Genomic DNA, 15,442 nt, shown 5'->3' with positions numbered 1-15,442 from the left:
TACCAGCTCACCTCCAGCCTCCTTGTACTCTGGAAACGGCACGGACTCCACCTCGTTTGTCAAGGTCGAAACAGCATAAGAAAAGACTTTCAATGATCCAGCCAGGTTCCAATGAAACTTTAAGACTTTTAGTTAGTCAACATCGTGTATCCACAGCATGGTTTCAATATTCCCCTTAAATCCAACGCGTTTCGAACGGACACCATGATTAAGAACGGTTAGTCCGTTCGAAACAAGTTGGATTTAAGGGGAATATTGAAACCATGCTGTGGATACACGATGTTGACTAAATAAAAGTCTTAAAGTTTCATTGGAACCTGGCTGGATCATTGAAAGTCTTTTCTTATAGTATCACAAAGGATAGGATTAGATACACAGCTTAGCAGACAGTATCACATGGTAAGATTAGATGCACCGCAGACAGTATAACACAGGACAGGATTTGATACACAGCTCAGCAGACAGTATCACACATGGTAGTATCAGATACACAGCCCAGCAGACAGTATCACACATGGTAGTATTAGATACACAGCTCAGCAGGCAGTATCACACGTTAGGATTAGATACTCAGGTACAGTTCTCCCCTTATTACCACTGAGGGCGCTATCCCCACCATTACTACTATTGGCTACTGTGGATCCCGATGTAATAACAATCCGGATGATTTATACCTCAGATCCCGGAGGTTGTGTAATCCTGGTGCCAGTCTCTCTAATCCCTCAGGATCTATAGAACATCTAGATAGATGGAGACCTTCTATATGTGAGCAGGACTCCATGATGAATGATAACACGGTGCAGTCTAGAGCCGACAAGGAAACATCAGAAAGGTCCAATGTTCTGTGCGACTGTAATGATTCCTGCACCAGAACCTTATTCCGGGTCTCAAACAGATAGAAGAACGTCCTGAGAAGTCGCTTTTTATATTTACTTTCCTCCAGCATCTCTTCTCCTCCTGTAATGAAGTTCCTCAGCCAAGTGATGACGTCTCTGGAGGCCTGAGCTGCTCGTGTGTCCAGGTATCCGGTTAGTAGTGACCTGGTGGTGGCATCTGATAGACCACACAGGAAGCGGAGGAACATCTCACCTCGTCCATCAGGATAGGATTTGGCTTTATCTAGTGATTCCTGTAACTTCTCAGGAGAATAATCTGCATAATGCACAAAGGCAGAGAAGAATTCCTGGACAGTGAGATGTAAGAAGGAATAGGACACAGGTTCCTCCGATTCCATCAGAAAACTTGATAAGAGCTTTGACTTATTGTCCACATGGAAAGACTCCAGATCCCGATCATCAAATATAATCGTGTGATTCATGACCCCATGTTCTGCCATCCATCCCATGGACTGCAGGAGCTTCTGGGCGCCACTTTTCTCCAGGCTGTGATTGGACAGGATGTTGGCCACAAATATGGCAAAGAGCTGGGTCACGGTTCTGGGTAATAATGAGACCTGCTGGTCACTACTTGTGGTCTGGAAGCTCCTGGATAATACTGTACAGATGATCCAGCAGTAGGACGGGAGGTAACAGAACGTGTACAATGTGTCATTCTGCCTCACATAGGTAAAAGCCTTTTCTGCCAGTTCAGGGTCACGGAAGAAATTCTCAAAGTAAATCTTTCTTTCTTCTGTGAAGAATCCTGTGATTTCTACCATTCGCTGGAAATCCCTACAATCCATTGATGCCAGTCTGGTCGGGCGACTGGTCATCAGAACAGAACAACCATTAAGAAGAGACTTTCTCACCAAACTGACCACAATGTGACCACAACGTTCCGGCTGTTTAGGGTCGGAGCACAAGTGACGGGATGTGAAATCCATTGTCTGATTGCTTTCATCTAATCCATCAAATATAAAGAGAAGTTTCTCTGGATCCTGGAAGATGTTCCCGAGCTGCGGCCACAGATATGGGTAATGATGAAGGATCAGGGTCTCCAGACTAACCTTATCCCATCTGTTCAGTTCCCGGAATTTGAAGAAGAAGACAAAAGAGAATCTTTGATAGAGATCGCCCTTCACCCAGTCATAGACAATCTTCTGCATCAGCGTGGTCTTCCCTACCCCGGGCACTCCGCTCACCAGCACCATATGTGGTACCAGTCTGGACCGGTGGCACCAGCGGAACATCTTGTTGGGGGAAATACGTTGTAATTTATGATGTTTCTTCTTTACATATTCCTCATGTCTTGCCCCGGTCTCTATGAGCTCATTCTCAGAGCGTTCCCTAAAGTGATGAGTGGAGGCAATGATGAGGGTCACATAACGTGTGCAGAAGGGAAAACTCTCCTCCTCCTGGTTACATCTCGGAGGTTTATTCTCTATCAGATTCTCCGTTTTCTCATATAAATGTTTCTTGTGATGATTCTGGATTTCTATGGAAACAACAGAAAATAAAGGAGATGATAAGTGGCTGCAGGGTTGGGGCCTAGGGCCCACCACTGAAATATATTTTGGAGGCCCAGCTACTGCTTTATTGAAATGGACGCACCACCCCATGTATATTTTCATTGTGTATCTAAACGTGATGCAAATGTGGTGTGAATCTCTGGGCGAGATACCGAGCGTGCAAAGAAGTTTTTAATACTTAAGGCCTTTTTACATAACAGTATTGTGAGTATTTACAATAAAAAAATATTATAAATGATTGAAAACCCTGTAGCACTATTGTGGTCTTCTCTTTTTCTTTGGGAGTGGGAGCAAAGGTGTCCTGGGACTAGAAGGGGAGAGGTGTATCACCTAGATCAGGAAGATCTTGCATCCATACTGGAATCTTGATTCTGCCTGAATAGAACACTTTAAAATATAAACTTATTTAGAAACCTTAAAAAAGGGCCACTTGTCAGCCACTAAAGATACACAGAGTTCAGGCTTTCAGCATTTATTATAGGGAAATTTGATCACAATATCGGATCATAGTCACTTTTATCTCCCTATAATGCTCCCGAGAGCACGCGCCGTATATAAAGGAATCGCTCCACCCCGTCCCCTGTCTGGGGCGGTCCCATTCCATGGTCCGCCAATCAGAGGACAGTGGGCGTTGCCTTGTGCGAGCGCTCTTCCTTGGCAGCCAATCACGCTGTCCAAGGCTAAGCCTGGGCATCCAATCAGATGGGCCCAGGATCGAGACAGACTGAAGCTGATAACCTCAGTGTGTCAGCAAGAATAACTGCGATACGGGACAGTGTCATCTCCCACATAAGACAGAATAGGGCCACTCGGCCGCTTAAACCCTTTTTTTGCTCTTTAAAATTTAACTTTTAATTCTCATGCATTTAAAAATATAGAGTGAAAAGACAAAAAGTGTGTGAATGAACGATGTTTCTGACCCGATTTGGTTGTCTAAAATTATCAGAGATCTGGAGGTTAATCTGTTTTGGCTTGTTGATCTATCACATTCCTTTCAGGATGCTTTGATTAGTATTAGAGTCTTTCATTCTGGCCAGCTTTCAAACAGAGGGTATTAGTAGGGTAGGGGAAAATTTAGGATTGGGGTAGGGTAGTTCACATCATGCATACATCCCACTGCATCCATCTGCGGTATCCCATACCTGCTGTTTTTCCCCTCCTCTCTCTGAGCTACCTCTCTTAGGTGTTTGTCTTCCGTATTAGAGCCTGACCTGTCTCTCTATTCCATTAGGTTCCTCTCTGACTCTGTGCTAAAACCTATCGTCGCCCCCCCCCCCCCCCCCCCTCCGACATGTTTCACCACCTAGCGTGGCGTCCTCAGGGGTTTGGGGCAAAAGCAACTCCAGGTGCCGTCTGTGAGCCTTTTAAAGGCTTGATCGTGACATCACTCTGTGGGCGTGTGTGGCTCCTCCAATCTTTCTCTCTGTTTGGGTACGTCCCACTAATTTTGATTGGTTCCTGTGTATGCTGGGTCTCTGTTTGCTAAGCCTATGTCCAGCCCTGATGCGCGTGCATGGAATATTCCACACTTTGATTCTGGTATGTCTTACCTCTTCCTATATGCGCGTGCGTGGGGCGCTCATCCCCTCTCTTAACAGGGCATCGGCGCAGATTTGTCCCTCATGGCGATGCCACTCTCGGGCATCGCAGTTCTTCCCGGTGCCCAATTTGTCGCTGCGCATGTATTAAATCTTTGCATCTGGAACACCTTAAGTTAGGGGGGGGGGGGGGGGGGGGGGGCGGAGTGTATGTACTTACTGTATTTCCTATGGGTTTATTTGCCACACTTCCTTTAGGTATCACGATTGCCTCTACAGCCCATATGAGTGTTTGTGTCACATCTTAAATTGGGGATACTTTATAGTTTGTGGCATCCGATTGCTATATCAACCACCGAGTCTTCATATTCTTTATGTTTTATTCTTTATTTGGGCAGTCCTGATTGGTTTGATTAGTCATCTTTTTAATGTTCCTTATGTCTATGAGGTTAATGGCTGGCTTACAGTCTCAGTTATACAGTTATTAATAAGTCTGTGGTATTTAGTGTTATCTCAGTTGTAAGTATTTAGAGGAAGGGTGCAGATGTAAAGCCCTCATTTAATCCCAGTACCAGCGTTTGATAGATTCACGTGGATCAAAGACGTGAATCTGTTCGCTAGGAAGCTAGCATTACACAAACATTTCAAAGAAACAGAGACAGCAGTGGACAATGAGATAGAACAAGACCAGAGAGTAATACAGATGCTAACAGACCTAGAGTCGGAAAATCAAATAGCCCCTAGGGAGATCACACCACCATTGACCAACTTAAAAGCAAAATCAAAAAACACCCCCCTCTTCTCCAAATATCCTCAAATAGAGGCCTTTGTCAACATGACCACAAGAGACCTCGAATACATAAAACCAGAAAAAACATGCGTCTCCTCCAATTTAACAAAACTCGAACGTGAAGCACTACAGAAACTCAGGGATAAGGACATTATACTGAAACCCTCAGATAAAGGGGGCAACACAGTATTGATGGATAAGGAAGATTATCTGGACATGGTCAACAGACTACTATCAGACAAAACAACATATAAAAAAATCCCCAGCGATCCAACAGATAGATATGTTAAAGAACTAAGTAAAATCCTGGGTGATGCCCTACAGGAAAACCTCATTTCAAAAGACGAATTTAGATACCTCCTAAACCCCAAACCGACGATATCAACCTTCTATGCTGTACCCAAGGTACACAAACAGACAACCCCAATCCCGGGTAGACCAATAGTCTCAGGTACTGAAAATTTAACCCAGGGTATTAGTGAATACAAAGATATAATACTCAGACCATTTGTGACAGCACTACCCTCCTACCTCAGGGACACAAAGGATGTTATCTCCAAACGCCAAGATGTAACAGTTACCCCACAAACGTACCTGGCCAGCCTCGATGTCGAATCACTATATAGCAACATTCAGCACCACCTCGGGATCCAAGCAGTTGAATACTACCTAAACATGAAAGGAACACAATATCGGAAACACAACAAGTTCACTGTTTCACTACTTCAGTTCCTCCTCACACACAACTACTTTTTGTTCGGCGGTGCCTTTTACCATCAGGTGAAGGGCACCGCCATGGGCACAAATTGCGCACCCACTTACGCAAATTTATTTTTGGGGTGGTGGGAAGAAACTATAGTTTTCACAGAAAAGTTTGCACAGTTCACCAACAGTATCCTCTATTGGGGAAGATTTATAGATGATGTCATTATCCTTTGGGAGTGGGATAGAGACACATTTTACCAATTTGTTCAACAACTGAATCACAATTCAATAGGTATGCAATTCACACCAGAGATACACAAGAATCACATCTGCTTTCTGGATCTGAGGATACAAATTGATGAAATAGGACACCTCCAAACGACCATACACAGAAAGGAGACATCAACTAATACTGGACTACTGGACTGGCGGAGCTGGCATCCGGAGCCACTCAAAAGGGGCATACCGGTAGGCCAGTATCTCCGCGCCAGGAGAAACTGCTCAAGTGAGGACGAATTCATAAAAGAGTGTGGAATACTATACACACGGTTCACCATGAGAGGATACCCCAAAAAGGTCCTTCATAGGGCATTTAACAGGGCAAAGTCAACCAGGAGGGGTACACTCCTGCAGAATCAATCATCACGACGTGACAAACAACTGATTAGGTGCATAGGGACATATGGTGGACACACAGAACAAGTACGAGATATTCTACAAAAATACTGGCCACTACTAACAGCTGATGAAGACATAAAAGAAATAATAACATCACATCACATATCGAAGGGGGAGGAATTTAAAAGTATGACCAACATGAGCCCATCACAACCTAAAATCACAGGATTGTACCCATGTGGGGGATGTTCATTTTGCCAATTTATGTTAAAGAAAAAAAACCTTTACAGACGCCGAGGGACAAAACACCTATGAAATAAGAAAATATATTAACTGTAAATCTACAGGAGTTATATACATAGCACAATGCAAATGCCCCAAACTGTACGTGGGAAAAACCGTACAAGAGCTACGGAGGAGGATCTCCTCCCATCTGAGTACGATACGCACAGATAAAGAGACCACACTAACGAAACATATGAAACTGGCACACCAGGGTGACCTAAAACAACTGAAATTTTGGGGAATTGAGCAACTCAAGACAGGCGCCAGACGGGGAAACATAGATAAACAACTAATGCAAATCGAAGCGCGATGGATCTATCGCCTTCACACTTTAAGCCCCAAGGGATTAAATGAGGGCTTTACATCTGCACCCTTCCTCTAAATACTTGCAACTGAGATAACACTAAATACCACAGACTTATTAATAACTGTATAACTGAGCCTGTAAGCCAGCCATTAACCTCATAGACATAAGGAACATTAAAAAGATGACTAAACAAACCAATCAGGACTGCCCAAATAAAGAATAAAACATAAAGAATATGAAGACTCGGTGGTTGATATAGCAATCGTGTGTACTGAAGGAATGGGGTATAAAGTTAAATACTACATCTGGAGTTAAGTCATTATAGTTTAAAGAAAAAGACCAGATGTAATTTTATAGGGTTACGTATAAATTTTATTGGAATTAACAGTACATGATAAAAACATTTAAAAACCCACAACACGGGTCAAGACTCAGGTCCCCCAGGTGTACACTCAGGTATCACCAAAATTCATAATTTTACAACAAATACTTTGTCATACTAAAACATATTTTGTACATGAAAGTGCATCAAGTCATATAAGGTATCGCATAGTAGTTAAAGTGCAATAGTGAAAATGTGTTGCAAAGCGGTATTACCAGTAATCTGGGTCCTGGGGGAAGAGAGGTAAGACATACCAGAATCAAAGTGTGGAATATTCCATGCACGCGCATCAGGGCTGGACATAGGCTTAGCAAACAGAGACCCAGCATACACAGGAACCAATCAAAATTAGTGGGAGGTACCCAAACAGAGAGAAAGATTGGAGGAGCCACACACGCCCACAGAGTGAGGTCACGATCAAGCCTTTAAAAGGCTCACAGACGGCACCTGGAGTTGCTTTTGCCCCAAACCCCTGAGGACGCCACGCTAGGTGGTGAAACATGTCGGGGGGGCGACGATAGGTTTTAGCACAGAGACAGAGAGGAACCTAATGGAATAGAGAGACAGGTCAGGCTCTAATACGGAAGACAAACACCTAAGAAAGGTAGCTCAGAGAGAGGAGGGGAAAAACAGCAGGTATGGGATACCGCAGATGGATGCAGTGGGATGTATGCATGATGTGAACTACCCTACCCCAATCCTAAATTTTCCCCTACCCTACTAATACCCTCTGTTTGAAAGCTGGCCAGAATGAAAGACTCTAATACTAATCAAAGCATCCTGAAAGGAATGTGATAGATCAACAAGCCAAAACAGATTAACCTCCAGATCTCTGATAATTTTAGACAACCAAATCGGGTCAGAAACATCGTTCATTCACACACTTTTTGTCTTTTCACTCTATATTTTTAAATGCATGAGAATTAAAAGTTAAATTTTAAAGAGCAAAAAAAGGGTTTAAGCGGCCGAGTGGCCCTATTCTGTCTTATGTGGGAGATGACACTGTCCCGTATCACAGTTATTCTTGCTGACACACTGAGGTTATCAGCTTCAGTCTGTCTTGATCCTGGGCCCATCTGATTGGATGCCCAGGCTTAGCCTTGGACAGCGTGATTGGCTGCCAAGGAAGAGCGCTCGCACAAGGCAACGCCCACTGTCCTCTGATTGGCGGACCATGGAATGGGACCGCCCCAGACAGGGGACGGGGTGGAACGATTCCTTTATATACGGCACGTGCTCTCGCGCGCGCACGGCCACAATAGTGACGGAAAGACGCCGGCGGCTGCACTTATGAAATATAAGCTATGTGCAGCCGTACTTCTTTACACACCCTGTTAACATCCAATTGCCTCTGATGACACAATACCTAGACAGGAGTATTGTAGAAACGCGTCAGGCGGAGGGTGTACAGGCGGAACTTGACAACTGATCCGCAACCTATATCAGTTGATAATAATAGTTCTGTTAATCGGCACAGTGCCAGTACCCGTAACAGGATCTAGCACGGCTGCTAGTGATCTAAGCAGCATCGCAGTCAGCTATTTCCCTATAATAAATGCTGAAAGCCTGAACTCTGTATCTTTAGTGGCTGACGAGTGGCCCTTTAAGGTTTCTAAATAAAGTTTATATTTTAAAGTGTTCTATTCAGGCAGAATCAAGTTTTCATACCTAGAACATAAACCTTCTATCTAACTAATTTCTGATTAAGTTCTTGAATCCATACTGGAATCACCTGTGAGATCAGCCACCCCAGCAGTGTGGACGCCGCCCAAGAGAAGTGAGATCGTGATAGGAGATTACCTCTACTCTTGTGCTCTAGACTGGAGCTACAAAGATACCGTCTTATCCTTATTATCCTGCCGTATGTTGGAACATTGGAGCACATAGAAGAGGAAAAGACTGTATTACTTGATGGAATCAGTATTTAACCTCTTAAGGACTGAACATGCAATAGGTTGCAAATATATTAAGAAGGTTCACAGGCTGAGTCCTCTTCATATACACCGGTTGGGGGGGGGGATTTATCACTTCTTCTATGGCAGTGTTCTGGTGTAGAAGCAGTGCAATAATTGTAAGTTCTTGCGCAGTACATGAATTTGCGATTCTAAAGGCAACTACGCCACCTCCATGACGTGTGGTCGTGCAGGGCTGTAGAGGGACACGGCGACCAGCGGAGTAGGTGGGCACAGGGCGCACCTGAATTCTTTTGAAAAAACCTGCAAACTTTTGTTTGCTGGTTTTTACGCAAAACTACACCAGGTCGGACTTGGCGAAGTTTTGCCCGATGATTGCGCCCATTTGCCACACAGCGCCCATTGGGGAAGATTTATCAAGCTGTCTGAAAGTCAGAAAATTTCTAACTGCCCATGGCAACCAATCACAGATCAGCTTTCATTTTACCAGTGCTCATGAATATTTTAAAGGGGAGCTGTGATTGGTTGCCACGGGCAACCAAAAAAATTCTGACTTTCAGACAACTTGATAAATCTGCCCCATTGTCTTGTATTGTGTAAATGCAAAACACTGGGTGAGGATTGCCGATCGCTTGCTGCTATTGGCTACTGGGGGCCATCACTGTGGCTACTGGGGGCCATCACTGTGGGTATTGGCTACTGGGGGCCATCACTGTGGCTACTGGGGGCCATCACTGTGGGTATTGGCTACTGGGGGCCATCACTGTGGCTACTGGGGGCCATCACTGTGGGTATTGGCTACTGGGGGCCATCACTGTGGCTACTGGGGGCCATCACTGTGGCTACTGGCTACTGGCGGCCATCACTGTGGCTACTGGCTACTGGGGGCCATCACTGTGGCTACTGGCTACTGGGGGCCATCACTGTGGCTACTGGCTACTGGGGGCCATCACTGTGGCTACTGGGGGCCATCACTGTGGCTACTGGGGGCCATCACTGTGGCTACTGGGGGCCATCACTGTGGCTACTGGGGGGCCATCACTGTGGCTACTGGCGGCCATCACTGTGGCTACTGGCGGCCATCACTGTGGCTACTGGCGGCCATCACTGTGGCTACTGGCTACTGGGGGCCATCACTGTGGCTACTGGGGGCCATCACTGTGGCTACTGGGGGCCATCACTGTGGCTACTGGGGGCCATCACTGTGGCTACTGGGGGCCATCACTGTGGCTACTGGGGGCCATCACTGTGGCTACTGGGGGCCATCACTGTGGCTACTGGGGGCCATCACTGTGGCTACTGGGGGCCATCACTGTGGCTACTGGGGGCCATCACTGTGGCTACTGGCTACTGGGGGCCATCACTGTGGCTACTGGCTACTGGGGGCCATCACTGTGGCTACTGGCTACCGGCTACTGGGGGCCATCACTGTGGCTACTGGGGGCCATCACTGTGGCTACTGGGGGCCATCACTGTGGCTACTGGGGGCCATCACTGTGGCTATTGGCTACTTTGGACATCACTAACTATTAAGGTCAGGCACTGTGACTAATAGCTACTGGGGGTCATCACTATAACTAATAGCTACTGGGACGCCTGCATGAACCTCAACCAGACTACAAAGCCATCCGCAAAACCATGCAGCACCAGAAGTCATATTAAAGGACATCTACCACCAGGATGAAGGATTGTACACCAAGCCCACTGACATACTGTTGTGCGCCCCCTCTGGCGGGAGCTGCTCTTCTTTAGCAGTTGGAGGACTTCCATAATTTTCTTAAAATCAATTGGGCAACCTAATTAGATGACCCCCTGGAGCATTCTGATGACTTGGCTTTAATGTGGACATCATCAAAGGCAGTCATGAGGGGGCCACATGATCGCCATGATGTTGCACATATACGTAAAGTTTGAAATACTTCACACCTCCCTATGCAGGCAGAACAGGCATCTGCCGCCCTCACAGCACCACAGTCTAAACAGGTCTACATGGCTGCTAAGAGACTGCTGGACACCTATGTCCAAGGACAAGCACACTGGAGTATTGGATGAGCACAAAATAGATATTATAGGTGAGGTAACCACATGGGTAAACTCCTGGGGTCTTTAACCAAGCCCTGGAGAACTACCAAGCTACCGATGAGATGGGGCTCTGATACATGACTACTTTGAGGACCCTTATTGAGCTGCACCCGCTGATGCTGCTGGCATTGAGGCGTTCCTGGTCCCTTTCCTTGCCAGGGGTGACTGACGGGCAGAGGGAGGTGTTGGGAGCCCCCTCTATTCACAGGACAGGAGATTTTTAAACAGTATTCATTAAAATGAGTCACTGGCTCATTGTAAAGAAGCTGCAGATGCCATGCAGCATCGAGTATGACGAATACTTGAGGCTGTCATGGCAACCAATCGGTGCTCCCCGATGATGTCCTGGCGAGCGACGATTGGAGCCAAGTTGGTGGCGCCCACGCACCGCCTTCTTTTAGAGATCGTCCAAAGGCATAGGAAGGGTTAATACCCGCAATCGGTGCTAGCAATTAGCAATATGCAGCAAACCTCACCTCTGTGTGAAGAGGGCTCAGCCTGTGAGGCACAGGGCATGAAGAGGTTTAACATTGCTGGTGAAATTCCTGGTTAACTAACATCTTCTTGGTAAATATTAGTTTGGTACATACCTTTGTTATGATTATGTATGCTGTGTATACGCCTATTCTGATGTGCATAAAACTCTCTGTACATATAAATGTGCTTTTTACTAACCTTAAAGTGTAACCGTCATTCTGAGCAAAAAAAAAAAAACTAAAATAAATAATTCTGCTCCAGGTGTCCCTGGGAATCATTCCTCAAAGTATTTTCCCTCTCGGTCCTCATTTAGTACCTTTTTTGGCCCATAGCAACCATGGTTTCCAGCTCTCAAAAAACTAGCACCAATCAGCAAGATGGAGGGGCGGAGCCTCCTGTCACCTCATCACAAGCGCCTGCTGCTGGCCAATGACACCAGAGCTATCGATCAATGCATATCCTATATCTCTCTATGTATCTATCCAATAGAGAAAAACGGCAGCACTCCAAAATAGAGAAGTAGCTCTACCCATGGGGCACAGTTAACATTGATAGTGTCTGCTTCACAGAGTCCCATAAGTCTATTATTATTCCGGGGTCTACCTTAGAGTTTGTTTATTTTTTTAGTTGTAGTCTTTCCCTCTTTCAATATGGCGCCCGCGGACACAGTGACGAGGTCCGCGCTTGCGCCGATGACTAGTAAAAATATCACACCCCTTTGTTTCTCACTAAGCGGAGATACCCTTTTCCAAGATGGCGTCGGTTGAAGCCTAAATAGCTTATGCTCATGCGTGACATGCGCACTTCTGATCTGCTCCCCACTACAGGTCACGGGCATGCGCAGTAGCTCTGCCAAGACGCGATCAGCGTTTGTTATGATTTTTGTAAAGGAGGTTCCACACAGGTGAGATTTTTCACTGATCAGAGGTATAATATGAATTTCTATCACTTTATTATGGTCATATATGTATTTCACTATTGCACATATTGCTGTACTGACCTTAAATCATTGTAATATTGTGAAATGAAGCACGATTGTGTATACTCATGTAATGTTTACTTTTTGTATGATGTCATTGAACTGCGACTATAAATACCTGTATGTATTCAGAAACACCTCGCTTGACAAAGGCTGAACAACAGCCGAAACATTGCGGGAGGTGGAATAAACACCAAGTTTTTTCACTATTTTGGAGTGCTGCCGTTTTTCTCTATTGCATATCTACTGGACTCTGACTGGTGAGAGTCAAGGATAGCACCCATTACTTTCGTTCACTAGGACTGTGCTGCAGTTTCTCCGATTTCTATCTATCCATCTATGTATCTATCTATCTATCCATCCATCTATGTACCTACTATCTAAGTAACACTCCAGCACAGCACATGAGGGCAGAGCTTGGAGTCTCTCCTGGCATTTCCTTGTGTGAGGTGATGGGGGCTACAGTTTGTCAGTGTGGATTATTTGTTTATACAGTATACAGGTGTAGGGAAAGATAAGTGTAGGTGTTTGGTTATTACATTAATCAGTGTTCCTGTCAGCACATGACTGCTGCAGACATGAGGTAATCAGCTGTGTGCAGTGAGAGGGGTGTGTGTCTCCTGCCCATAGTCTTCTTTATGAAGACGCAATGTCCATAGTAACAGCTATCTGAGCAGTCACTTCCATCTAGGGCAGTGATGGCGAACCTTTTGGAGATGGAGTGCCCCAGCTACAACCAAAACCCACGTATATGTCACAAAGTGCCAAAATGACAATTTAAGCAGTAACGTGTGGATCCCTGCTGTATCACAGGTTTTAATCCTATTGGCGTCCTGAGTTCACCAATACAATAGAAAGATGATGGAGAAATTTGGATTGTAGCTTCCCTCCAGGGTCCCCTGAAGAGGAAGAATCAGGGGACCCAGAGCAGAGAGTCCTGGGCTGGAGGAAGCCTTGAGTCGTAACTGGCAAACTCTGTGTTGGGGTGAAGGCCTGGGTGCCCACAGAAAGGGCTCTGAGTGCCACCTCTGGCACCCGTGCCATAGGTTCGCCACCACTGATCTAGGGGAAGTCTGCAGAATACAAGAGGAAGGAGCAAGATTTGGGTAACTAATCCAATTGCAAAAGGGCTTAAAATTACCTGCCCTACAACATATCAAAAGTTTTTTGAAATGACGCTTACACTTTAAATCTGTGTTGCTTGCATGTTGCTTGTGAACTTACCTCTCCTTTCTGGGGGTAGGTTGTGTCCTTCCTCATCCAGTAGGATTTCTCCCGGCACAGCGTCACCTAATAAGAAATAAGAGATTTGTAGGATTTTATAGTATGTAGATCAGTGCTGGGTGTACAGATATAATATACATGTGAGATTATACAGGGATATGGAGAATGGTCATAACTATAAAGCTGAGAACAATCCCAATGTATCACAAGCCCCACCGATACTAATGCTAAATAAATACACAACAATGACTTTTTGGAACAATTTTGGCCGCAGCGTTTATTATGGGTTACATAAATAACTTAAAAAATAATCAATTCATAAATAAATACTGAAATAAATAAATAATCAATTAAATAAATATTCTTTAAAAACCACCATAACAATTCCAACTCATGTAATATCTCTCAAGTTAAAATGAATAAACCAGTCCACCGCGCAATGACTGGGTGACTAAATCCCATAAGCCTTACCCTGAAAGGGGAAGGCCCTCCCACACCGCAGCCAACAATCAATAACATTCTGTAAACCTGTGTTAAAAACCTCAATACCAATATCTGATAAGTGCACCCAATCTAAATGGTAAAAAATGATATTACCTTCCAAATCCTGATGCCTGACAGGACACCAAGACTGTGCAGCTATTTGGACATTGAAAAATTAATTCTTTTACAATCCCTCCCACCCCCCTGTACTAAAGCTCCTTACAAGACCGGATTAACCTAGGAACTATTTGCGATAAACAAATGACCACATCTGGAAACATAACTTTCACCAAAGCTAAATCTTTTTATCATATCCCACAGTAAACGAATAGTTTTTCTCTTACCTATGTCATTACTCCATTATGTACTATTAAAAGATCTAGATTAGGAAAAACACCCATCAATGAATGAAACGTAGGTAAAAGATCCACCCACTTCAAACCTCTAACACCATGCCAGAATACAGATTTTTTTTTTTTTTTAATGTCAAAGGACAAATTTTCAGAGTAGGGTCTTCGGGCTGATCTCTTCTTGGCCCAATAAGCAAACGATCCATACTGTTTTCTTAATATCTGAAAGATAAAATAACTAGCACAATGCAATATTAGGTCTAACATATAACTTGAACCAGATGGACTCCCATCTTGCAGCTCCTATCTGAATTGAATGGGCCAATCATTTTTCATAGCCGAAACCCCATTTTTTGAAATTTAATTTTTAAACATTTTTTAAGAACCATATTAAAGGGCACCTACCACCACGAATCTACCTATAAAGGTAGATCGGGTGGTAGGTGGATGTATGGGACGTGAGGATAGCCCTTTTTAGAGCTAATCCTCACGTCCCCGCTAGCGTAGTATAAACTTTATTGCCCTAATATGTTAATTTAATTAAGCGGCTACCGGGGCGTGGAGTAGCCGGACACGAGGCTACACGGCGCGGCTACTCCACGCCCCAGTAGCTGCTTTCCCCCGCCTACCCTGTGATCTTCGGCGCGCAGCTCCTGGCAGCTGCGCGCCCTCGTCCGAGAAGCCGGAGTTCTGCGCATGCGCAGTAACTCCGGTCAAGATGCGCGATCTCGGGAACGAGGCCGGAGTTACTGCGCATGCGCAGAACTCGGCTTCTCGGACGAGGGCGCGCAGCTGCCAGGAGCTGCGCGCCGAAGATCACAGGGTAGGCGGGGGAAAGCAGCTACTGGGGCGTGGAGTAGCCGCGCCGTGTAGCCTCGTGTCCGGCTACTCCACGCCCCGGT

The 15,442-nt window shown here is 45.2% G+C and overlaps 1 protein-coding gene across 6 annotated transcripts in view; it reads right to left on the bottom strand.

Annotated features, from left to right (window-relative positions):
• Window positions 1-15,442, bottom strand: part of LOC140069216 (NACHT, LRR and PYD domains-containing protein 3-like) — a 57,697-nt gene that overhangs the window by 21,587 nt on the left and 20,668 nt on the right. For all 6 annotated transcript variants that reach the window (XM_072114667.1, XM_072114663.1, XM_072114668.1 and 3 more), the window contains exons 4-5: window positions 13,708-13,773; window positions 675-2,373 (exon numbers count right to left, since the gene is read on the bottom strand). In XM_072114667.1, coding sequence (XP_071970768.1) covers window positions 675-2,373; window positions 13,708-13,773 — 1,765 coding nt within the window. The remainder of the gene's footprint in view (window positions 1-674; window positions 2,374-13,707; window positions 13,774-15,442) is intronic.

The sequence above is a fragment of the Engystomops pustulosus genome, chromosome 7, assembly GCF_040894005.1.
Source record: "Engystomops pustulosus chromosome 7, aEngPut4.maternal, whole genome shotgun sequence".
NCBI classification, from domain to species: Eukaryota; Metazoa; Chordata; class Amphibia; order Anura; family Leptodactylidae; genus Engystomops; species Engystomops pustulosus.
Note: the sequence above shows the minus strand (reverse complement) of the source record. Positions and strands in the feature narration are given on the sequence as shown.